This window comes from Manis pentadactyla, chromosome 9, assembly GCF_030020395.1.
Source record: "Manis pentadactyla isolate mManPen7 chromosome 9, mManPen7.hap1, whole genome shotgun sequence".
In the NCBI taxonomy this organism is placed as follows: domain Eukaryota; kingdom Metazoa; phylum Chordata; class Mammalia; order Pholidota; family Manidae; genus Manis; species Manis pentadactyla.
Window position 1 is genome coordinate 68,972,002 of NC_080027.1, and position 27,231 is coordinate 68,999,232.

At 35.0% G+C, this 27,231-nt stretch overlaps 1 protein-coding gene across 3 annotated transcripts in view; it reads left to right on the forward strand.

Annotated features, from left to right (window-relative positions):
* METTL15 (methyltransferase 15, mitochondrial 12S rRNA N4-cytidine) overlaps window positions 1-27,231 on the forward strand; it is a 209,103-nt gene that overhangs the window by 164,375 nt on the left and 17,497 nt on the right. The window contains exon 6 of one of the 3 annotated variants that reach the window (XM_036879064.2): window positions 21,845-22,094. The exons of 1 other annotated variant lie outside the window; for it this stretch is intronic. In XM_036879064.2, coding sequence (XP_036734959.1) covers window positions 21,845-21,950 — 106 coding nt within the window. In that variant the 3' untranslated portion in view covers window positions 21,951-22,094. Of the gene's footprint in view, window positions 1-21,844; window positions 26,319-27,231 lie in introns of those variants that run through there. One more of the 3 variants, XM_036879062.2, reaches the window with a different exon arrangement.

Below are 27,231 nucleotides of genomic sequence, written 5' to 3' on the forward strand. Positions count from 1 at the left end.
TCTTTAGAATGTTCTTGTTTGCCTGCTGACTTGATTTCTTATACATTATACACCTACCTATGACTGTCCTAACCAACTTCTATTTTATCTCTTACCATCAGTGTCCACTCCTATTACTCTCTCATCTTTGCTTTACTAACACAGGTTATCTTTCACTTTGTACCTTTAAGTTTTTCTGTGGAATATTGTTCTTGTCCATTTTGTTGGTAATCTTGCAGCACCATTCCCCTCAATCCCAAGATCCAGATTTCTGTCACCACTTCCTGGCCAAGTCCAGTTTCCCTGAGTCTTAATTTCTAACTAGTCACTGACTGTTACTCAAGAAAAGTTGCTTTTACTCTCTGGTACCAGTTTCATTTTCTTGTAAAGGGAAGGTGTATTAGACCACCCAACCCCTAATGTTTTATGAAACTACAACAGGCATTTGCCTAGTTTCTGGCATAGAAACTTCAGAGATATCTTTGAATCATTTCTTTATGATCCCTACCACCCACAGTTTTCCATTTGACCAGTTAATTAAATTATATCCTGATTGTGGCTCTAGACTGAGTTTTCTTTGTTCCACACCTACTGTTTTATCTCTTGTTTCGATTACTAAAAGTTTCTTAGAGGTCTACCTACTTTCACTCTCCCCACTCAAATTCATCTGTTAGACATATTTGGGAGTGTCTTCCCAACCTATACCCTCTTTCCTTGGAGTGACGTAAACCCCTACCAGTTCATGGGAACTGATAAAGTGTTGGATGTTTTCTGAGCACCATGTTTATATGCAAAGTCACTCTGAAGCAACTGATTGGGTCATGTAAACTAGATACTTTCAAGAATTTGAGCCACAGAACCCAAAAATTATAATTACATGGTACTGGGAATTTAGAATTGAGATCAGATTTGCCTCTCTGTCAATCCAGAGCAAAGTGAAAGTAATAGTTAGGAGAGCTGGGGACCAAGAGCAAAGTGAAGGAAATTAGTTTGCAGAAAGAACAGACATCCATAAAATGGAGACATTCAGAGATACACACACACACAGGAATGCATGTACAAACACAGCTTTAGTAAGAGTGCTTATTTGATAGCTTCCCAATTCCCTTAAGGCCTAATGGTTCATTTCCTATATTTGGTTTCTTATGATTCCTACATTTCCTTTTTTTTCTTTCATTGAAGTGTAGTTGATAGACAATATTATATTGGATTCAGGTGTACAATATACTGGCTCAACCATTAGCTACATTATAAAATAATCACCCTCGTAAGTGTTGTTACTGTCTGTCAACACACAAAGACACTGCAATATTATTGACTGTTTTCTCTATGCTGTACTTTCATCCCCATGGTTAATTTATACCATACTTGGAATTTTGTATCTCTATCCCCTTTACCTATTTCACCCATTCACCCCTACCTTGTCCCCCATGGCAACCACCAGTTTCTTCTCTGTGTCTACGAGTCTATATCTGTTTTGTTCACTTGTTTTGTTTTCTTAGATTCCACATCTAAGTGAAATTATGTGGTATTTCTCTTTCTCTGCCTGGCTTATTTCACTTAGCATAATATCCTATAGGTCTGTCCATGTTGTAGCAAATGGAAAGATTTCATTCTTTTTTACAGTTGAGTAATATTCCATTGTGTATAACCACATCTTCTTTATTCATCTATCATTGGACACTTAGGTTGATTCCATATCTTGGCTAAAGTAAAAATTACAGCAATAAACATAGGAGTGCATATATATATTTTTTAATTAGTGATTTTGTTTTCTTTGAATAAACTTCCAGAAGCAAATTCCTGGGTTGTATGATATTTCTGTTTTTGGTCTTTTGAGAAACCTCCATACTTCTTTCCCCAGTGGCTGGGCCAATCTACATTCCCACTAGCAGTGTGCCAGGTTTCCCTTTTGTCCACATTATCGCCAGCATTTGTTATTTTTTGTCTTTTGAATAGTAGCCATTCAGACCAGTGTGAGGTGATATCTCACTGTGGATTTCATTTACATCTCCCTGATTACTAATGATGTGGAGCATTTTTCATGTGCTATTGGCCATCTGTATGTCTTCTTTGGAAATGTCTATTCATGTACTCTTCCCACTTTTTAATTGGGTTGTTGATTCTTTGGTGTTGAGTTATATGAGTTCCTTATATATTTTGAATATTAACCCCTTATCAAATATATCATTTGCAAATATATTCTCCCATACAGTAGGTTGCCTTTTTTTTTGTTGATGGTTTCCTTTGCTGCTCACCATTCAGATTCCCATAATTCACTTCTGCTTTCTTGATTCCATCCTTTTGTATATCCTCTGTATATATTCTTCTTCTAGTCTTCTCCTCCCCCAATTGCTAAAAAAAAAAAACACAAAAATCCCTGAACTTCTTTCAAGACTAGGCTTATATATCATTACTTTGGATTCTTCCTGAACTTTCCTTTTACCATCCTCCTGAAGTTACTCATTTTCTCAATATGTGTTCACATATATATGAGTATTTTCTTCATTAGGCTATATCTCCCTTATAAATTTCTGGACTCTTTAAATACAATGGCCATATTTAATTTTCCTGAATAGCCTCAGCACCCCTCCCTTAAGGAATGTGTTAAAGTGGTCAACATACTGGGTTGGAGAAAGTAAGGACTATTGAGTCAGGTAGACTCAATCTGGCTGTCATTTTCTAGCTTTGTAAAATTGGACATTTCTTACCTGCTCTGAATCTATGTTTCTTCCTCTGCAAAATATATGTGATAATAACAGGATTCTTAGATAACTAAATCAAACAATTTCTTTTAATTGCCTAGTTGAAACCCATCCCTAGTGGATCTATTTATTTTTAACTTCTGTTGAATGAATACATAAAAATGACTCAGTGAGTAAGTGATTGAGTGAATGCATTTGAGTGAGTAGAACAAATGATATAAAATTTTTTATAATGGCTTCACTAGGAAAGGCTTTTTATACAAGCAGCTGTCTTGCCCTTTTGAAGGGATGGTTGAGGTATCAACAGGAAGAAAAGTAGCATTCAAGGACTGGGAACCTGAAGCTTAAGAAGCAATGTGAGAAGGGTAAGACTGGGGAAAGCATCGCTTTTTGTTGAAAACATTAGTCCCCACTGTTGCTTTACCCTTCCCCATATTTCTTCCATCACATTAATGAACTCAAAGGATGGGCTGGCCACCAACTCATTCAAAGTGCATTGGCATCTTAGTCCAGTGACAAGTTAGCCCTCACACAGTAAGCTCTAGTCTTGCATTTTGAAAAGAGAATGTGGGTTATTATTATTACTAATAATATGATAGTTATTGTTGAATGAGATCTCTGTTGACTAATTATTACTATTCAGTGAACTGTTTTACAGACAGCATGCATTGGAATGATGTGGACAATACTACATTTTCTTCCTTAAAAGAAAAAAAAAACGTCAACATTTCTGTAAAAATCCACTGGAAAGCATTAGTCTAGAGTCTTATGTGCTTCTGGCACTTATCTCTGAAGTTGAACTTGACAATAGTAATCCAGCAGGTAGGATATGTAAGTTGTTGATTATCTCTGTACTTTTTAAATGGATAATGAACTTTGATAACAGACTCAAATTATCAAGCTATTTTGCTATACTGCTCTAATGCTTACCCATTTTTCTTTATTAGTTTTTTTTTAATGCCGCATCACCTTTGCACTATTAGTCAGAGTTCATGTCTGTACATTCTGTTGTGTCAATGAGTCATGGAAAAAGAAATTAATTCTAGAATTATTCAAAAACTCAGATTAAAATTTAAGCCCTGCTGTTTACTAGTGATATTATGTACTTGGACAAATGACATAACCATTCTAATCCTTCTGTAAAGTAGGAATGGAATAATGGTTCCTAACTTATAATAATTATTGTGACAGTTAGAAATCAGTTTAAAACTACCTGCCCTAGTGGTAGACACATGATAGATACTTGACAAAAGTTAATCAATACCGAGAAATTATCCCACCTAATTGATCTACCCCACCTAGAATCTACTTCATCAATATATGTAAAAAATAATTAAAATTCATGATCAGAGAAAAATGCAAGAATTTCTCTATTATAAAGGCATTTTCATTTATATGTCATACAACAGTGTTAAGAAATTCAAGGGAAAACTTTAAAAACATATTAATACTACTCTGCCTCCATAATACAAGTGTAATAATTATGCATATTTCCTTTATCTCTTTATTCTCACATTTTTTAGTTAGAATAACTGGACATATATAATTTTGAATGTCTTTTTCACTTAATGTTTTATCATGTTACTTTTTATTACCAGTATACTATGTATCAGTAAGAAATATACCATAATTTCTATAATCATATCTTTATTATCAGTTATTTGGCTTACCTCCTAGTAGGGCCTATTATTAAAAGACATATAACAAATATTGTTGCACACATTTAAGGATCTTAGAAGAGGGGAAGGTATTTCCTTTCTTGTCTAAATTCCCTTAGATTAATGGCACATATATCCCTTTATTCCTAGAAACGTTGTTTCTCAAAATGGATATATATCTTTTAGAAACCAAAAGCCTTTGCTGGACATTATTTAAACCACTGCTACTAGACCAATTTAGTAGGATAATGTAGGCAGAAAAATAAAACATGGGAGGAGGAAGTTCAGTATTGGATTTGAATATAGTAGGAAAAAAGATATTTATGATCTACAGTTTAATTAAAATCCATATTGTATTGGAAGAAATTGATATTTTCTTATATTCAGTCAGATGGACTATCAGTCTTTCAACAAGCCTGTTAGAAGAAAAATGATGATAGCATGCAATCCCTGCCTTCTGGAAGCTTATATTTTAGTGGGGAAGATAAATATTTTTTAAAGACCATTGTAATATAGTTGAGAAGCATTCATTGCAGGTTAAGTATGCTACAGGAAGGTAGACAACTTTACCTGAGAGCACAAAGATTAAATATGAGAATGCAGTGACCTCACAACAAAAAGAGGAGCAATGTTAAAAACCTTTTCCTGTTACCATCTCCCAAATCTGGGAAGTATAATCGCCCAACTCACAGAGCAGCACTGCATGCTCTATAAACTAAAGTATCTTACAGGTCTTAAATATGCTAGAACCTCCTGCTTAGACTTCTGTTCTCTGTTCACAGCATCTGGCAAATAGGTCTCAGTCCCTCCTTAAAGATTTGATAATTAAATTTAATGTTGACCGCCTAAATAGGTAATAGAAATCATGATTCAGTTAGACCTATCCCTTCTCTATGAAGCATTTTAAGACAAAGATAATATAGAATTTGTTTTATTGAAAAATAATGTATGAAAAAAATCAATCCTTTCCTTTAATTCTGAGCCATATTTCTTTTTCATCTCAGCAGGCAAAGTTCCTCATTACCTTTTTGCTCCAGCCTGTAACTTGATTTTTTTTCCTTATTGTATGAAGATTTGTAAGCCTCAACCACCCATAGTGAGATCATGTTGTCATCAGACTTAACCTGGTAGGAGTTGGGGATTAGAGGAGACTGAAGAAGTTTAAAAAGAACCTCACTGAGTAAAGCCAGTTTTATCCAGAACCATTCAAGTTCACAGATTTTAATTAACAGTTTGAAATTTGTAATATTACTTGAATTTCAGATGGGTGAGAATTTAACACTATATTAAAAAAGTTCAGGCAAAAGGACGTGAGTTGCGTCACAGAGACTTATTAAGTGTGATAGAAATTCAACAGATGCATGCCAACAAACAGGTGCAAGAGCTGAATTGATTTTTTAAAACCTACCACTCAGAGGGAATTGCAATGCATCATGCTGACAGCCACAGCACGTTGCTAATTTCATTCACAAGCTTAAAAATCTCAATACATTTGAACATGTGAACGTATTAAATTTTAAAAAGTGTAAGTAGTATGGGGTATCCCAGAGCTAAAAATGATAATTTCTCTCTAGGACTCCAAGCCATTTATCTAGCCAGAAGCATGGTGTTTTTTATGAATGAAATCTATCTTACCACTTCTCCATACAAATTATGTTCTATTATTATATGTAGTGCAGACTGTTACTAAGCAAGGTTTTTTCTTACTTGTAATATGAAATCCCTTGTGAGTCAAATGAAAACTGAATATTCACTGATAACGCTTCTGACTTCTGCTGTCATTCATGAAGGGGGTTTACAATCAGTGCTTCTGATGATGATAAGTGGTGATATTCCTGGAGTTAAAGAAAAATACAACAAAACTAAACTAAATGAATACAGAGGCTTTTTTGGTGGTATTATTGAAGTTGGTAAGTTGTTAGCTGAAAACTAAGCAAACTCTGTTGTTACCAGAAATTCAACTATTTTGGGGTCCCTGATGCATTTAAGAATTTGACAGAAGCTCTAGAATGTCTCCAAATAAAACTCTACATACACACAAAATCTTACAAAGATTTCAGGGAGTTCATGTATTTCCTCATTCAGAATACCATTGATGAGACACCTTGACCTTTGTCTGGGACTGGAAGAATATCTCTTATTTGGTGGATTTTCCTTTTTGCCACCTACTGTGCACCAGACCTGGGACTGGGGACATAAAGGAAAATGAGAAAAGGTTTTGGACCTTTTATAGCCTAGTTGATGTTAATAGATAAATAATGCAGAGTAGTAAATAGTTTGATGAAATATGTATAAAAAGGTCATTGCAAAAACTTTCTGGAGAAGATGACACCTTGGTGACTATTAAGGACAAGTAGACATAAACTGTAAGAAGGGAGGGAAGGACATTCTAGACTGAGAATGAGAGCAAGGAGCACTGCCCTGCCATTGCTAAAATTGTGTATTTACAGGAAATAATAACAGATATTTGGAAAACCAGTCTTCTCATTTAACATCTCTCAAGATTTGTTAAAGATAAAGTAAAAGTAGCTGGCTATAATTTCCCAAGATTTTAGCCATCTGAGCCCTTTATTTCTAATTGTACACAAGATAGTCCCCTCACTTTGCTCAGATGCAGCATATTGAACACTCATTTTTAGAACATTAAGAACAACTGTAAAGGACTCCCTTTCTACCAAGTTTATCAGAAAATGCCCAGTATGTTGTCCTGCATTGGATGAGCCTAGATTCTTAGTCAAAAACACATAATCAGTACCTACCCAAAGTTTTTTGATAATGGCAGCAGTAGCAACTGTTTCTTTTTTAAAACCACTATCGAGAAAGCTGATGAAAAAGACAAATGCACCATCTAATAACCCGAGCTAACAATACATTATTCTCAATAGAACAAAAAGGACAAAAGCCAAAGGTATTCATTACCGTTCCCAGGGTAAGAGACCAGGGCAGTTGCTGCCTTCACCAGATGCGCAGTCTTTAGTCCTGACAATGCACATCTCCCCAAGGGAAATGTGGAGACAAAGCCAAACTCTTGCAACTTGATGCAGAGTGATTTGGGTTCCATTACAACATCTCTCAGTAAAAGGCTATTCATGCTTAAAGATTCCACACTAATTTTCCCCCAGGAAATGAGATTGTTATATAGAACACCAGATATGGAATCAGAGCTTCTGGAAATCACTCTAAACCATGTGATTTCATCTTAACTTCTTTAAATTCTAATCAGGAAAAAAAGAGAGATCATTTGGTGAACATACCATCTTAAAATTGTTGCCTTGTTTCAGGCACACTTACAGACAAAGAAATTCAAAAGCATCCTTGAGAAACCGAAAATTACAAACCTGTATAATAAAATAAGTTTTTGTTTTTGTTTAAGAAGGGAATAAACCAACAATGATCTAATGCTGATCTGGCCTTCCTAGAGTGTGTTTCTCAGATGAACTAAGAAGAAATACTGTGCCTTTCCTCTGGGGAAGTTAGGTTCAGTCTGTTTTACAAAAAAATGGAGGAAGAGATGGACTCATGTTAAAAAGACCTGAGCTTCTATTTGACTTCTGTGAACTTGGGAAGAGACATTTTAATCCCTCAGTTTTTTACCTTTAAGTGAAAATAGAGATATCTACTTTCTACCTCCCAAAACTATATAGGGATTTACTGACATAATTAAGATAGGTGGAAAGTGATAACATAAAATCTACTTTCAGTATTTCCCAAGTGTGTTACCCAGAACACTAAGTTTATTATTTATTAAAAAGTAAAAGTTTCTGTTTTGAAAGGTTTGGAAATAATACTAGGTAAACGAAGTTGAACAGTGACCTTCAGAGCTTTACCACAAAGCTAATGGCCTTGTGGATCTCCAAAAGAGGAGTGTAGTGTGCTGCAGTTCTCAAACTTGACAGTAGACACATTGATGTTTGGTGGGTGGAAGATGCCTATCCTCAGAACAGTAATTTGGAAAATGCTCTCTATACAGGGGTCCAGGTTCTTTTGTTTCCTTAATGGTGTGTACAAGCCTTCTTTATACCCCTCTTCCAAATATTTACATGTCATTCTCCCCATAGGGTTTGAATTTCTTGAACAAATGCCTCTGTTCTGGGAACAAAACCCTTGTGAACTATATAGCACCTTTCACCCCCAACCAAACATCAATGTCTGTTGCCAAGTAAGTTTGAGAACTGCAGCATGCTTCACTTTTTTTTGGAGATCCACAATGCCATAAATGTTTTAATCCCCATTGTTTAGTATATTCACACATATTGGCCAAATGAATGAATGATGTACTTAGAAATTTTCCAAATATTGCTGATGCCAGTTTTAATCTAAACAATTTCTAATGCTTTCAGATTCCATTCAGCTAATAAATGAACTAAATAAACTGGGTTTTTTGGAGCTATGAAGACAAAGGACATGGTTTTAAATGACTCACAAAGATGTTTTACCTTTGTGGAAGAAATGCATAAAAAAGATAACCTGTGCAGAAAGTTGCTCCATGAACACCAGAGCAAAGGAATAAGAAAAGAATAGAGAAAAAAAAGTTGTGTCCTTAGAATGTGAGAATACACGTTGTACACTTAGGTGGCAAGAATAATTATGGAAAATGATCTCCTGGCCAGGTGAACGTAATCCAACCTGGAAAGTAGGTTAATTGGAACCTGGAAAATTATGATTTATACAGTTTAGCATAGGTTATTAAATTGCCAGGAACAAACTAAAGAAAAAATTTTAATGATATCTCTTTCCTGTGTGCGATGCTAAATCTTCATACTTTTAAGGCCTAAAACTACTGTGTAAATGTGGAAGTGCCATTAATTTGTACATAAGGAAAATTTTATACTTTACTTTGGACACTGTGGTCTTTTATAGTTCAAGGCTTATATCAATTAAGCATTACTCAGATGCTTCAGAAGTTTTCAACAGCACTCTATTCTCACCTACTCACCCAGTAGTCCAGGATGAAAGTAGAATTTGTTTGTCAGAACCTTCATATTAACATATATCCTCTCCTCACCTATTCCATTTTACAACTGAGAATAGTAAATAAATAAATGTGTGAATGACATTCATACAGTGACTATATTATACTAAGTATGTGCTAGGTGTTCCTGAATATTTTCTTTGTTTGATCTTCAGCATAATCCTGTGAGAAGTATTATTACCTTATCTTCTAGCGAAGATTCAGAAATTAAGTGTTTACTGTCCCACATCAAACAGCCATAGAAAAGTAAATGATTTTATTATTGAACCTAGTTTCTCCTTCCTTAAAGTAAGTTTAGCAACATTTCTATTACTCATATTGCCTTAATATAAGTGTTATCATTTCTTATGCTTTTCCATAGGGATGACTAAAATATATATGTAAACACAGTACTTACAGATAGCCTGACTATGCCCAAGGTAAAGACAATATTAAACTTTAATGAAGGGCATGTAAAATATTAATGGAAATACTGTGTTCCCTTTATAGATTGTTTTATATTACAATAATCTAAGTTTTATGCAAACCAGTTTATAAATTCACTGTAATCCAAATAAAAATATTTATTATTATATATTTTATTGTTTCTAAATTTAGTTTAGAACAATAAATGCATGAGAATATCCAAGAACAATTTGGAAGGAAGGATAATGGCAGGGGGCAGAGTGCTTGCCCCACCTGATAGCAAAACATACTGGGAACAAATGCAGTAATAATCTGGTATTGGCAGAAAAATAGAGAAGTACACCAGTGGAACATAATGGAGAATCCAGAATCAGATCAATGTGTAAATAAAAACAGCATATGATCAAAGTGGTACTTCAAATGAGTAGGGAAAGAATATATGTTTAATAATACAAGTAGCTATGTAGTTTTAAGAGAGGAAGTTAAAACCCTACCTCATACCATAAATTCCTGTGTTTTTTCATTCCATAAAAAATAAATTTCCTGTGGATTAAATATTTAAATGTAAGCAATAGCATCAGAAATATATCAGAAAAATAGAGTTGATAGTCTATAATCTTGGAGTAGAGAAAGCCTTCCTAAACTTAATAGCATCTAAACTAAAAAACATGAAAAAAATCTATATAGAAAATTTAAATTCTGTATGTAAGAAAATTCTACAAAGTGAAAAGACAGTCACAATCCAGGAAAAATATGTTTGCAGCTATTTATGGGAGACAAAGGGTTTATACCTTTATTTTATAAATAGCTCTTCCAAATCAATATTTGTTTTTTTTTAAAAAGCATTACAATAAGAACATGGACAAAGGGCTTGTTCAAACAATTCATAGCTGAAATAAAATGGCCATTAGATTTGAAAAGATGTCCAGTTCTGCTAATTGCTAAAGAAATGCAAATTAAGACAACTGAAAGCTATCATTTGCCTATTAGACTAGTCAGGTTAAAAAGAGTGATAGTTTCTAGTACTAGTGAGGATGTGGGGAGATGGACTCACTGATGTACTATTGATGGAAAACAACCTGTTGAGAAAGTAAATTTAGAAATATTGATCTAAATGTAAAGGGGCATAAATAGCCTTTGATGTAGCAACTCTGACTCTATAAACATACTACCATGGTTCACATTCAGTTACAAATATTTTTTCCCAGATTGTGACTGTCTTTTTACACTGTAGAGTTTTTCTGCCATGTAGAAATTTAAAATGTGCAGTTCACATGTTTACTCCATTTTTTGTGATAGCAAAAATAGAAAACATCCTATTCCTGCTGTGGTGGTAATGAGCTCCACCAGAGTAGAGACTGCCTCTGTCTTAATTACCATTCTATTCCCAGTTAGTTGGTACTCTGCTTGACACTACAATCATTTATTAAATGAATAATCAAAATGAATCATAATGCATTTATACAACTGAAACTATTTTTTTAAATAAGGCAAGTAAACAAAGCAAGTTACAGATCATTGTGCAGCTCATCCCCTTCTTACAAATGTATTTTTGCATACTTTATATACAAAATGTCATATGTCTGTCAAGAAAAAAGTTAGAAAATATACCTCTTTGGTTGCCTCTTGGGGTGGATTTAAGGAGTGACATTAACGTTTTCCTTCATATACAACTGATACATTTCTTTTTGCTTTTCTGTTTCTTTAACAATGACTAGGTTTATAACTTTATCGACCAACAGTTCTTGCACAACACTTTACTGCAAATTTATAGCAGTAAACAGTTTCTACTTTCACTGAATGTATATTACAGTGGAGAAAGACAGATAGTGAACAAATAGTTGTCCTTTGAAAGGTATTATGAAAAAATTAATAATACAAGTCGACTCTACTGACAGGTTGCTGTTTTTCTTAAGAGTAATCAGAGACTATGATTCTAATTCTGTGATGTTTGAGAAAAGACCTGAATGAAGTAGAACGTAAGCCATCCAGGTATGGGAAGGCAGACATTCTAGGTACAAGTCAAAAGACCCAGGAAGGGCTATGCCATAGTTCAGTTAACAATACAGAGCTCTAGGTTAGAAGACGAGGTCCAAGAAATGAGGGTTGTTGGAAGCAGAGGTTGCATCTAACATGGAGACATTTGGGCATAGTGATAACTAGTTTCCATTTCATGTAATAGACACTAGAGGTGTTGAACAGTAGAATGGCATGATCTAATTTTTATATGAAAAAGATTCATCTGGTGTTTGTGTGGAAAAGTGACTTGGACTATGATGTCAGCAGTGAAAACGGTGAGAAGTGGTGAAATTCTGGATATGTTCTAGATATAGAGCTGTCAGAATTTGCTGATATGAGAGAAAGAAGAGAGTGAGGATATTTAACTGTCAGGAACTTAAAATATCCCTACAACAACAGACCTGACCTGGAATTTGAGAATGGAGTGCCTCTAATTAGGTGTAACTCTTTAACAATTTTCTTGAACAGCTAGCATCAATCTCTTATGTCATTAATTTTCCCAACACTACTGTGAGAGAGATTTTTTTTTTAAATCTGAAAGTAACAAATAATGCCTCAAAATTGTACTGAAATTAGAATCTGTTATCCCAAAGTGGATTTAATGTATATTTACTTTTAAATGTACATTGTTAAAAGTGTACTTAACTTGAAAACATCTTGCTATTAAATGTATATTAGACTTTAATTTTGTCTTATAGTCAATTTTACTGACATAATTTTGCTATTTTAAAATATTAGAAGGAAAACTGCTATTTTGAACTGAGAAAACTTGTTCAGGATTTCATAGGTGTTAAGTGAAATAAAACTTACATAAAATATCAAAAATATTGTACATTAATCTTTAGGGGGAAAAAACTTAAATTTAAATTATGGAAGATCTTGATTTTTTTTTAAATACAAACTTCCAAATCTTACCATTACATTCCATGTCTTATTCTGTATAAGGCATATGTGAAAAGTTCACCTTGCACATTTGCTCATTTCAGATAAAAGCATGCAAGCTTTTTTTCCTGAGGTTAAAATTATTTGCAGGTGTTCTGTTACATGTGCAAATGATTGATTCATTAAGGACCTTCCTATTCAGTATCAGGTATCATTAAATATATGCAAATACTTACTTTGAGACAGTGAAATTGCTAGAAAATTTGAGAGTTCAGTTGCTCTATTAAAATCATAATTTGGTACCCACAATCATATTTGCCTAAATAATAGGATATAGGACAGGGCCTATTTCATGACATTATTTTAAAATTCTGTTTATATTGTTTTTAAGCTTAAAGTGACTAAAAGTATGCTGTTCATTTAGTCATTCATTGATCCGCCTGAATACTCTACTTTTTATATATCCATCCAATGATGTGAATGAAACACTTTGTAGTAATAGTCCTTGATTTTTATTCATTTATCCATTTATCTTTTTTCATTTATTATCTATTCATTATTTTTTCAACAAACATTTACTGAGGTTTTACTATAGTAGTTTTTAATCTTGGCTGCAAGTCAAAATCCTCTACAAAGCTTTTTAAAAGTAGTGATTCCAGTGTAATAAACCCCTGAAACAGATTCAGTAGGTCTGGGCTGGTGCCAGGCATCTTTATTTTTTCAAAGACTCCACAGGTGACTCTGGTGTTCATTCAGGGTTAAGAATCATAAGCTTCTCTCTTAAATGCAAGGGATATAAAGAGTAAACACAAAATAGTTCCTGTTCAAAAGGAGATCAGACTCAACTGAGTGAGACAGTTAAGTAAACTAGTAGTAATTACAGTGGGGCATGGGAAGTGCTACACTAGGGAATAAGCACACCTCTTCCCACTTACCACTAATATACATTGGCCCGTGTTAATAAAGTCCACTGATGGTCTAGAAACCCCAAAAAGGAGACTATCTCTCAGTACCAAACTAAATAATCCAAACTGTGATTGAGTTCATATTTTCTGTCTTACCTACCATATGCTTTAATCAAATGAATTAGCTGTACGAGCCTCAGTGATTAAACTCAGAAAATGGAAAAGCAGAGAGACCAGGTTCTATTTCTGATAACAGGATATGGGAGATAAGAGGTGAAGAAGTATTGCGAAACAGTGAGCTCCTGAGGGGCAGGTACCAGCTCTCATTAATATTTTTCTTCCTGTGGCTTAATTCAAGAGTCCAGCCCATGGTTAGGCATTGGATCTGGTGTGGTTTAAAATTTTTTTTTTTTTTACTGATGACTTGTAGGCAGATGTTCCTACGTACTCTGGGCATATGTAAGAGAATTCTCTCCCTTGCTTTCTGACCAGTGACTTTCACAAGGAAACCTGTTTTTGCTACCTCATAGGCACAGGGCATTTACTGATCTTAAATGTTCTAATTCAGAACCTTGCTTAATTCTTCATAGTAGGATTGTCTTTTTTCTTGTCTGTACCTTTGCAGTTTTGTTTTTACTACTGTAATTTTCCTTACTGTATTGTTTTATATTCTTTTGTTTCTTTTTATTTCATTTTACACAATCTGCATTGTCAGCCTTTCTTCCTATAAATTCAAGACACAAAAGTATGAGAGTAGCTCTGGAAATCAAGCCTATCTAAAATAAGGGAGGATATGTGCCTTTGATCCTCAGAGCAGCACCAAAAAGCTCCACAAAACACGTTGCGCATTACAGTCCCTTGTCATTTCCTGGTCCCTAAAGATGGGACTTCAGGAGGTTGACAGGACCAAACCTAGAAATCCTTCCCAGAGAAACCCATTAGATATAGTTAACATTAGAATTCCCTAAATAAAAGTAAGAAAGACCCAGAAGAAAAGCTTCATGAATTGGAGTTACTCTGTTATCTCAAAGACCATCCATTCCTAAATATAAATGAAAGCTCTTATTTTTTTCTCCATCACGTGACATTGTCAAGACCTAATTAGACCTTAGAAAGAAAAGCTTGTGTGAGCACCAAGGTGTTAATTTGTCAGCTTGTGGAATTATTATAATGTGGATACTGTGAGTACGAATTATATGTATTTGAAGTTGAGTAATATGAAATATTGAAGTCTCATTTTATGTGAATACTCTGAATAAGAGAGACTTCTTCAATTAAGAGATTAGTTAGGGATCTTATAATTTCACAGCTATCTGGTTGAATGAATTATAAACTATATTCTGCCACAAGAAATGCTGTTTTAGCTGGTAAACAGAAATGCCTACCAGACTTTGTCATGTCAGTGCTCATGTCTTGCCAATGGGTTTCAGTCCCGGGCAAGTTCACTATGGATTCAATGTGACCAAAGAAATTGACAGCAAAACGTCCTTAAGGTGAAAGGGTTATACTCAACTTTATTTCCAGGTGGCAGATCAGTCACTAAAATCCCATTCACTCAGAGCGAGTCTGCATGCAGCAAGCTGGTCTCTACCTCTGTCTGCACAGCCGTCCTCTGGGCCCCTCTGTCCTCACAAGCCAACCTCCGGGCCCCTCTGTCTGCACAGCCATCCCACACAGCTGTCCTCCGGGCCTGTCTGCATAGTCCTCCTGCACAGCTGTCCTCTGGGACTCTGTCCTCAGCACTGCCACCACTCCAGCCTCTGCTCTGCTCTCCTGCAGCCTTGCAGCTGTGCCACCGTGTCACCCAGAGCACTGGGCGGAGCTCTTTATATAGAGTCAACAGCCATGTATTGCCCACAGGTGTGCAGTGACCTAGTCAACCAGGGCCAGGTGAGAATCCTGGCCAAGGGAACTCTCATTTTATCCATACTCCACCCCTCCAGGATTCTCTCCTCTCAATCTATGTGCCCTTGTTCCTCTGCAATGGTCCCTGTGCATGGAAGCTCGAACATTGTTCTCCAGCCTCTCCAGCAAAAAGTCTTGCAGACACACAGGCCGGACTCGTGGCTCTGTGTCTGACCTCTGCCTCTTTGGTCTTGAACTGCTGCTCTGGTTTCAGTTGTTGCCATAGACCCAGTAAGATCCTGTTTGGCTTCCCGTCTAATTTTCTTCCATCTACTCCTGCCTGTATCAAATCAACCCACATCTGGGTCCTTGTAACCCTCACGGGGCCCCTCAAATTCCTCCTGTGAGTAACAGGTCTTATTTCTTTCCAGGTTCTTGTTGCTTCAGCTACTGTACGTGTCACCTCGCATTTTGAAATCGCTGCCTCAAGGTGGGCTACCCTGTTAGGGAAGACAGCTTTCCTATCCCTGATCCCGACAGAACAATTCCATCCACCCCTAAGTCCCACAGCCACCTGCTCAGCCTGAGTATAGGGGCAGACCATGGAATGCTCCATGACCTCGGGAGGGGGCTGCTCCTCTCCTTGGGGAACTTTCAGCTGCTGGGTCTTTATTTTCTTTACAACTACTGGGCATGCTTTCAATACAGGAGGCACCAGTGCCTCAGGCACCACCCCTTCATCCTTCCCCAGCTTGTCCATTTCTGGTGCTGATGGCACCTTTCTTTCCATTCCCCCAAGTGCCTCCTCTGCTACAGTACCTCGCAACAATGCCAGCTCAGTCTTCAGAAGGTCTCTTACCTTCAGCTCAATGCTTCACAGCTGACGTTCTTGTGCCACCTCCCCCTGTACTTCCCTCAGGAGTTCCTCTTTTTCCTTGATGGCCTCTTCCTCCTTCAGAACACCTGGCAGCACTGCCATCTCATCTCCAATGGCACCTTGCTGCCAGCGCTCTTGTGTTGCCTCCTCCCACATCAATGCCATCTCCTTCCTCAGAGAATCCACAGAAGTTTGCAGCTTGCATTCTCATGCTGCCATTTCTTGGGTCTCCTCTGTAGACCTTTTTAATACTGTGAGAAGCAGCCAACCCAGTGTCCCCACTGCCTCATGGGCACTCTGCTTCTCAAAGGATCTGCTTACTATACCAAGGGCCACCCCTACTGCCTCAGGTGTCACCTCCACTTGCCTCCAGTCCTGGGGTGTGGCCCAGTCCTCCAGGAAGCAAGCCACCTCAGACCACATACCCATTGGGGGACAATCCAGTTTCCCCATTCACAGGGCAGCCCGCTGAAGCACCCCTCCCATAAGGGCAGCCTGTCTTTTTCCTTGGTCAACAATGAACCCTGCCGACTTTTGCCAATTGTCTTGCCAATGGGTTTCAACCCCAGGCAAGCTCACTATGGATTCAGTGTGACCAAAGAAATTGACAGCAAAACGTTCTTGGGGTGAAAGGGTTATACCCAACTTTATTTCCAGGTGGCAGGTCAGTCACTAAAATCCCATTCACTCAGAGCGAGTCTGCATGCAGCAAGCCAGTCTCTGCCTCTGGGCCCCTCTGTCTGCACAGCTGTCCCACACAGCTGTCCTCTGGGCCTCTCTGCATAGTCATCCCAAACAGTCATCCTGCACAGCTGTCCTCTGGGCCTGTGTCCTCGGTGCTGCTGCCACTCCAGCCTCTGCTCTGCTCTCCTGCAGCCTTGCAGCCCTGCCACCATGTCTTCCCAGAGCACTGGGAGGAGCTCTTTATATAGAGTCAATAGCCATGTATTGCCCACAGGTATGCAGTGAACCAGGGCCAGGTGAGAATCCTGGCCTCAGGAACTCTCATTTTATCCACAGCTCATTTATGTTATCAATACTGAATTTCTATGGTGGTTTCAGATATTTTCATATTTTAACTTTCCCTATTTTCATTTGTTTTAAAATATATATTCAATGACAATATGAAAAAGTATTAAGCTCTCTGCTTTTCTATTATTTCATCAATTTAGTTAACAATTAGCCAGGTGCAGCTAATTCAGTGCTACCTTAAAAACCACATCCTCAAATATGTATCTTTGAAAACTGATAAAATGCCAGGAAAGCTAAGCAGTTACCATATTGAGCTATGCTTTTTGATTTCGACTAAATATAGGAGGTAATGTTAAGGAAAAGGTTTAACAAGCATGAAAGCAAAAATATTCTCCAGTATTTGTTAACCCATTTACACTATGAATGTTTACTTCCTGTTTTACATTAAAATACATGTACATTAAAATGTATTTTATATTAAATTTCTTCTTTGAGAAAATTAGTGTTGTAAAATTATGCAAAGTTTGAATCATGCAACGTCTTCTTCAGGAATACAGTCTTCCAAAAGCAACCTTTAATTTGAAGCTCTAAAATATGAGGAGTTGCTTGTTTGTTCAGATCCTTGGAATGTATTGAAACAATTTCCCAGTAATCAAAACTCTTTCTCTGGAAAATAGAAAAAATGAAGAGCAAATGGAAGTTGACTGCCTTCTTCAGCTTTGACTTTAACATTTTGTTTCTGAGAGACCTGACTGTTAGAAAGTAAATTCCCTAGTATCTAACATTTCCTAGCCTTTCAGCAAAATAGCTTTTGTAGGGGAAGGAGTGAACCCTTATATCTTGCCAATGGGTTTCAACCCCAGGCAAGTTCACTATGGATCAATGGGACCAAGGAACAACAATGGAATGTTCTTGGGGTGAAAGGGTTTATTACCCAGCTTGTTCTCCTGGCAGTAGGTCGAGCACTAGAACTACTTCTGCATCCAACAGTCTTCAGGCCTGTAATCCTCCTCTGTGTCTGTCTCCACCCAGAGCACTGAGCAGAGTTCTTTATATAGTGAATTAGTCAATAATAGGTTATTGACTATGGGTGTGGAAGCAGTAGCCTAGCAGGAGGCTAGTTTCATTATCAAGTAGTTCAGGTTCAGGTGAGGATCCTGGCCGTAGGAATCCTAACTTTCCCCACATCCTACCACTGATTTGGTTAACTTTAAACAGCTAGATTCTCAGCTCTCTATCACCTATAAGATATTATTCTTCCCCTTCTCTGATTCAGTTCCCTAAGAAGATTAATCAGATGGGTCTTAATATACTATATGATCTATAGATTACTGAAATGTGAACTATGTTATCAGCCTTGTATAATTTACTTTGCAGTGAGAAGAATGCTAAGGAAACTCAAGTGCCAGGATTTTGGTCATGCTATCTGATCTTCATAGGAAATCTGAACTGGAAAGATTACTTCTTTGTGGGATAATATTCTCTAGAAACAAAAGTCAAAATTTTTAATGAATCAAATCAAAAATTAAATTAAAATTCCTATATAAATTCATCAAACCTTATACTTTCATACTGTATTTGTATGCCAATATAGTAAGTCTAATTAAACATTTTGATCTCTGTTCTTCAAAACTAAATGAGATGTGTCTGTTTTGATGGTCAGGTTTGGTAATGTTATATAAATAGTGTCATACATGTATCATTTTGAAACTTGTTTCTTTTACATATTCTCAATACAAATCCCTTATCAGATACATGATTTGCAGGTTTTTCTCCCATTCCTTGAGCTGTCTTTTCACTTTATTGTTGGTATCTTTTGAAGGACAAGTTTTTGATTTTGATTAAATCTATTTTTAGAATCTTTTGCTAAATTCAAAGTTATAAAGATTTATCCCTGTGTTTTCTGCTAAGATTTCTAGTTTTTGCTCTTATATTTAGGTCTTAATCCATTCTGAATTAACTTTTGTATATGATTTTAAGGGTTCAGCTCCATTCTGTTGTTTGTGGCTATCTAGTTGTCCCAGCACCATTTGTTCAAAAGACTGTTCTTTCCCCATTGAAAGATATTGGCACTTTTGTCAAAATCAGTTGATCGTTGATAAATGGGTTTATTTCTGAGTTTTCGATTATATTCCATATGTCACTGATATCTGTGTCATTGATCTGTGTATCAGCACTACTCTGTCTCAGTTACCATTTCTTTTTATTAAATTATGAAATCTGTAAGTGTGATTCCTCATATTTAATTCTCTTGATCATGGTATATAATCCTTTTAATGTGCTGCTGAATTTGGATTGCTAGGATTTTCTTGAGTATCTTTATATCTATATTCATAAGAGATATTGGTCTTTAATTTTCATATGATGCTTTTGGTGTTAGTTTTGGGGTAATACTAGCCTCATAGAATAATGTGAGAAGCATTCCCTACTCTTAATTTTTTTTGAGAAGCATTTGTAAAGTATTCCTTGAGTGTCTGACAAAATTCAGCAGTGAAGCCATCTGGATCTGGATTTTCTTTGTGGGTTGATTTTGATTACTAATTTATTCCCTTCCCTTATAATAGGTATATTCAGATTATTTGTTTCTTTTTGAGTCACTTTCTGTAGTTTGTATCTTTCTAGGATTTAGCAGTTCTAGTGGGTATGTAGCAGTATTTCATTGTGGGTTTTAATTTGCATTTCTGTGACTAATAATGATGTTGAGCATCTTTACATATGTTTATTGGCTATTTATATCTTTTGTGAAATATCTGTTCAATTTTTTGCCACTTTTTCAAAAGTGTTGTTTGGCTTCTTGTTATTGAGCTATAAATCTTATATATTCTGGATAAGAGAGTTTGTAAGTTATATATTTTATGATTTTAGTGTTTATTTTTAGGTACATAATCTATTTTGAATTAATTTTCAGGTATAGTGTGCAATAAGTATTAAAGTTGATCTTCATTTATATAGATACTCACTTCCATTGAAAATCTGTTCTTTCTCCATTGAAGGAACTTGACAACTTAGTAAAGAACCAATTGCCTATATAAATGTGTGTCTTTCTCTGTGACATCTAAATTTTGAGAACTCTGTATTTGGTATATGTACATTTATGGTTGTATCTTCCTGATATATTGATCTTTTTCTCATTAGGAAATGTTCCTCTTTGGAATAATTCTCCTATTTCAAAGTTTATTTTGTCTAATATTAATATAGTCTCTGCAAGATTTTTATTCTTACTGTCTACATGGTATGTCTTTTCACAACCTTTTACTTGCTTTTACTGTCATTTGTATTTTAATATTTGAAATACATTTCTGTAGACAATGTACAGGCTTATCTCATTCTATTGTGCTTACCTTTATTAAACCTTACAGATGTGTTTTTTACAAATTGAAGGTTGGTAGCAACACTACATTGAGTAAGTCCACTGATACCATTTTTAGAACAGTATTTGCTTTCTTCATTGTCTCTGTCACATGGTAATTTTCACAATATTTCAGACTTTTCCATTATTGCTACATTTGTTATGGTGACCTGTGATCAGGGATCTTTGATGTTATTATTATAACTATTTTGGGACCCCACCAACCTCAGCCATTTAAGAAGGGAAACATAATCAGTAAATGGTGTGTGTGTTCTGACTGCTCCACCACCAGTTGTTCTCCTGTCTCTCTCCCGCTCCATGGACCTCCTTATTCCCCAAGACACACAGTATTGAAATTAGGCCAGTTACTAACCTTACAATGAACGGCCTCTTAGTGTTCTAGTGAAAGGGAGAGCCTATCAGTGTGACAAGCTTCACTGTTGTTCTTATTTTAAGAAATTACCACAGCCACCCCAACCTTCAGCAGCCACCACCTTAGTCAGCAGCTCTCAAAAGCGAGGCAAGACCTTCCACCAGCAAGATTTTGACTCACTAAAACTCAGATTATAGTTAGCATTTTTTAGCAATAAAGTCTTTTTAAATTAAGATATGTGCATTTTTTTAGGTATAATGCTATTATATACTTAATAAACTACAAATAGTGTAAGCATAACTTTTTTATGCACTGGGAAACCAGAAAAGTCCATTTGACTCATTTCAACTTGTGCTTTATTGTGGTGTCTGGAAGCAAACCTACAGTAACTCCAAGTTCTGCCTGTATAGTCAAGTATTGCTGTTTTTCAGTCAGATAATCTCTGCATTATTATTGGGGTGCTTAGTATACTTATATCTAATGTAATTATTGGTATATTTGGATTTATTATCTGCCATTTTGCTATTTGTCTTTTCTTTTTTTCATTGAACTTCTTGTAGCTATGAGTTATTGTTTTGCAACTAAGTTGGGAAGTTTTCCATATTATTTCTTCAAATATTTGTTGGCCACTTTTTCTCTGCTTCTTGTTTGACTCCAGGTACCCTTATATGAGTTATGAAAGCCGTTTTTGACACAATTTTAATCCTTGTTGCAATGCCTGGAAATAAAAGGTGAAAGTATAGTTGAAATGCCACAATTTTCTATGGAAATTTATTTTCCTTAGATATTCAAGGAAATATTTATTTCCTTAAATACACACACAACACAAGCTAGTAGATTTACAATGGAAAAACATTAATGTTACTTGTCCTCTTTTCCTGTTTTTATATAATCTATTCATAGGTGCATTTCCTCCCTCTGCTACTTACGCACGAAAAGACGCACTGCAACGATCTTCCCATATTGCTACCAAAGCTTTCCAAGCTTTTCGAATATTTGTAAACAATGAACTCAATGAACTTTACACAGGATTGAAGACAGCTCAGAAGTTTCTGAGACCAGGCGGTCGCCTTGTTGCTCTCTCCTTCCATTCACTAGAGGATCGTATTGTCAAAAGATTCTTGCTTGGGATAAGCATTACCGAAAGATTTAACCTAAGTGTTAGACAGAAGGTGATACAAACATTGCAGTTGGGATCAAGTCATGACAACAAAGAAAGAGTCTCAATAGGAAGGGCCCCTTTAATGTGGAAATTGATACACAAGAAGGTACTTACTCCAGAAGATCAGGATATACAGGATAATCCCAGAGGGCGCTCAGCCAAGCTTAGAGCAGCTATCAAATTATGAAAAAGTTACCATCTGATCCTGTAAGTTTTCCCTTGCAGTTCCTCTTCATATTTTTCATGTGATATTCTTGAACATCTTAATATAAGTTTGGGATATATATAGATATATACTATATAAGTGTGGAAATTGAGGGCATTTTGCATTTTTTTCCCTAAAAAAGAAAATGTTGGAAATATTAGCATGACACAGAAAATTCAACTCAAGGAAGGGCAGCATTTCAAAACAAAAAAAAATGTGTTTATCTTAGCATTGTATTTGACTTTTGAAATACAGTCCTTTATCTAGGAAATTAAACGCATACTATGTATATTTATCTAAATACATAAACTCAAGCTGTCAAAAGAGAGATTACATCTGCATGCCATAAATTCAGAATTTAGATGCTCAGGTTTGCAACTGACTTTCAGTGGATCAAATAATTAATAATGACCAGAGAATTAATTTTAATTTCCCCACTTGGGAATAATTAATTACTATTATAACTTCCTCAAATGTAGGTATTATACAGATTTTAAATTTTCAAGTATTATTTTAAAAATGCATCATACTGATAAATTTCATTGTTGAAATTATAGTGTTCATTATTTTAAAGGGATTTCTCAGTGTGATATATGCCATATTTTCATATATTGCAAAGTAAAAATGTGGAGTTGCTCTAACAACCCTCACAGAATGTTTCACAAAACTTAAAGTCAACTGTGTTTATTTTAATAATAGCCCAGAATGCTTTGATAAATAATAAACTCTCTAATCATTTGAATTGTACATATTTTAATTGAGATATTCAGAATAATTCAACCAAGTCTGTCTGAAATAGAAAAGTACTTGATGTGTTCAAGGTATTAAAAAATCATTGGACCCTTAATATTTTTACTTAAAGATGGTAATTTTGATTATCAAATATTTTTTCAGGAGATATTCACTAGGTAGAGTATACTCTAACAAATTGATGAGATGGATTCATAATTCACATATCAACATTTTATATGTAAATATGAACCTCTAACTAATTCAGTTATTCAGCAAGTACTGAACTAGGCAGAAAAACAAAGTTCAGTAAAATACACATAGCCCACAGTACCTGTCCAATGGAGTTTATTTTAGTGGAGGAGAGTGATAGTAGTTAAATAATTAGAAAAATTAATATAAAATTGACACAGTAGTAAATGCTACAAAGAAGCAGTACAGGTATTGTAAGAACATCTAGGAAGAATTCATCTACTGAAGAAAGCCATGTCTGACGATGTGGTGCTTGAATTATGACCTAAAACTTGACTAAGAGATACTCAAAGGATGCATGAACATGCTGATCAAAGGTCCATGTGACTGTTTTCTTAAGTAATTATCCTTGAAATCATATTTATACTATTAATTTGCTCAGAAAACTATTCAAATACAGGGAAACTTAATCTTAGTTATTACAAACTCTAAGTTGGTGAATACAAGTGAGTAGGTATCAGAATAACTTAATCTTAGTTATTACAAACTCTAAGTTGGTGAATACAAGTGAGTAGGTATCAGAATAACTGTGTGGGAAATACATAAGAATTAATACTTGAATTTACCTCAGATTACTTTATCTACCTCTATAATACTTAACTTTTGTTGCCAAGTTTGTTTACCACATTTACTTTGCAGACTTTATTCTAATCTTAACAATTCTGCAGTGAAATCAGAATTAGAAAATATGCTAGAGAATATGCTCAAATTAGAAACAAATGAGTGCATATAGGTTATTCCCCTGAATCCTTCCTGAAAAATTTTACAAGTTTCTCTGTTTAAGTCATATTTATGAATGAGAAAGATTCCCACAGCCAAATTCGCATCTGAGATTAGAAAATAAGATATCATACTCTTAATATCCAACAGTGATTTGTCAATTATTTTTGGATCCTGTATAGTATGAAATTTTTTCTTTAATGTTAAATGGAAACTGACTGCACTGAATTGAAGAGTGCCCCACAAAGTTCATGTCCTTTCCAGAACCTCAGAATGTGATTTTATTTGGAAATATCATCATTGCAGATGCAAGTAGTTAGGATGAGGTCATATTTGAACAGGGCAGGCCCTTAATCCAACATGTCTGGCGTCCTGAGAAGAGAAGAGTGACAGAGACACAGTAGAACACCACATGAAGACGGAGGCAGAGGCTGGAGTGAAATATTTACAAGCCAAAGGACACCAAAGATTACTGGCAGCCATCAGAAGATAGGAGAGAAACATGGAATAGATTCTCCTGCAGAATCTTAGGTAGGAACCAACTCTGTTAACACCTTGATTTCAGACTTCCAGCCTCCAGCACAGTGAAAGAATAAATTTCTGCTGTTGTAAGCCACCCATTTTGTTGTAATTTGTTCCAAGAGCACTAGGAAAATAACACTGTGACACAAAAATGTCTTGAATAATGTGCATGAAAAAAATCCTTCTTCAATAAACACAAAATAGGTTTTAAACATTGTAGTGTAAAAATATATTAGTTATTTTCTGTAAGTAGGCTATTCACTAGAATCATTCTTGCCTACTTCTTAGTCTTTAGGATGCATAATAAAATACATGATCGGTTTTAAACGGTTAACTCTTGAAAATCGTTTTGGGAAATTCAAATAGTACATACAGAAAATAAAAACTGATTATTCAACTGCTGTGCATGTCTTTTCTAATAAAATATAAAGAATATAAAATAAGCAGTTTCACGTTTCTCAATCTCTATCGACTGCCTTCTATCAATCATTTTTAATATAGCATTGAGGTCATTGTATAGTTCAATCCTTCACAGGTTTTAGTTCATCACTTACTAAGAAATGAAATTTAATAACTTTACAGAATTTTTAGTTGTTATCCCTATTTTATATATTCATTTTGTTTTAAAAATTGTGTATTAGTTATTATGTCGTCTTCTCTGAAGTTTCTAAGATGTTTTTCAAGAGACATTAATCATAATTACATTTTTTCTGTTTCATGTAATATATGATATGATTCATGCTTCAAATGATTTATATTGAACTATGTATTGTTACAACCAATAATTGTTGAGAGATTACAGTATACCTAACATTTTGAACTTAACTAGTATCTCTTAAAATTCACTTGCAAGCATTTGAAGATTGTATTTTCTTTAATTTTTGAAGAGTAGTAGATATCTTTAGAGGTTTATAAAATTCTTTCATTAATTTTTGTTTTTAAATAAGAATCAGAGATAATGATGAATCTATAGCTCAGACTTAAAAAATAATGTATCAGCACTTCCATTTGGTTAAAAAATATATATATATGTATATATTCATTCAGTAAGCATATATTAAAGGTTGACTATTTAGGAAGAAAGCAAAAACACCTCTCTCACTTCTCTCCTTGTTTTTATACTCCTCCCTTTTCCCTTTCTCTGTTCACATGGTATGTGAATTTTGTAGGCCAACTGAAGTGATGTTAATTTGGAAATATTAGGCAATATGAGCATGTCTTCTCAGAAACTAAGCCCTTCATGTTAGAATCTTTGTAATGGATAAGAGTTAACTAAATTGCTTCTATTTAAAATTCTGTAATATTTTAATGTACCTATTTTTCTATTGAGATTTTGTGAATGCTGCAGTATTCTAATAGATTCTTTTGTGTGTAAGCAATATTCTATAATAAAAAAGGCTAAGCATTCAAATATAAAGGGAATTTTGTGAAGTACATGACAAATATAAATTTAATGACAAAAATCCTGATCAAGGATATATTTTTCCCCGAACCATAATGCCATTAGTTTGATCTCAATGAAGCGTGGTTTATAAAAATCAGCATCATAGTCTAAAGAGGCTAGATTGTAACTATTTTTATATCATTTTCTCAGATTTCTTCTGTTTATAGCTACAATTTCAAGCTAATGGTTGGTAACACAGAGCATGATCTACAGGAATACTAAGATAAAGTTTAAGTATAAATTATTTTTTTAAGCCTGGTTACAGCATAAATTCTCAGAAACATTTAAGTGTCAATAGAATTAATTATTCAACATGTAGTGGTGATAGTTCATAATGCCTACCATTTACACAGAGCTTAAAATTTTTCAGACTTTTTGTGAAGAATTCACAAAAAGCCACTTTACTCTTTTCTCGAATAATCTACAGAAAAAGTCCTAGACAACAAATTTAAAAATAAAATTTAATGTTATGACATGCAGTAGAAAGTTGCCTCTTTGTTAATGTTGAATCTCCTTGGGCAGTTCTTTACCTTCAATACTGAACACATTTTTTACCATTAGCAAATGCCCTCTTAAATATATCATTACCCAAATGTGAAAATACAAAGCTGAAATCAAACAAAAGGACATGCTTCATTTCTGATTCTTGAGTAATAGCTTCTGTCCATTAAATTGCATCTTTATGCTTGGGCCATTATACTTATCTGTGTCGAACTGGGTAAGGAATACCTTACCATTGTTACATAACCAAGTGGTATGATTCCTCTTTCTTTCACAGGGAAAAGTAACATCCAACTCTTAGTACTAAATTGAGAAGAAGTCTGTACAGCATTGTAATAAACACTACTGGCTTTGGAGTCAGAAAAACATGTTAGAACTCGAGGTCTGCATGTATTAGCTGAATATATAAACTCGTGCATATTCTTTAATCTCCTGATTCTCATTTATTTCACTTTAAAATAAGTTTAATATTGATACATTATCATAAGGTTGCTATGAAGCAACAGAAAATACTCAATGAATATTTATGAGTTAACTGAGAGTTACAATTACTAAATATAACTCACATTTCTGGACACATGATTATGGACATGTATGCTTTATGCCTGATAGTTTGAAGTGCAGCCTCTACATCACTTGCAGCAATTGATTGTTTTATATTATAGTTGGTTTTATTATTTGAGAGTTTTATTCCTATTTATTACCTATTTACTTAACATCCCCAGTGTTTGCTATATCTTGACAGGGCATATAAA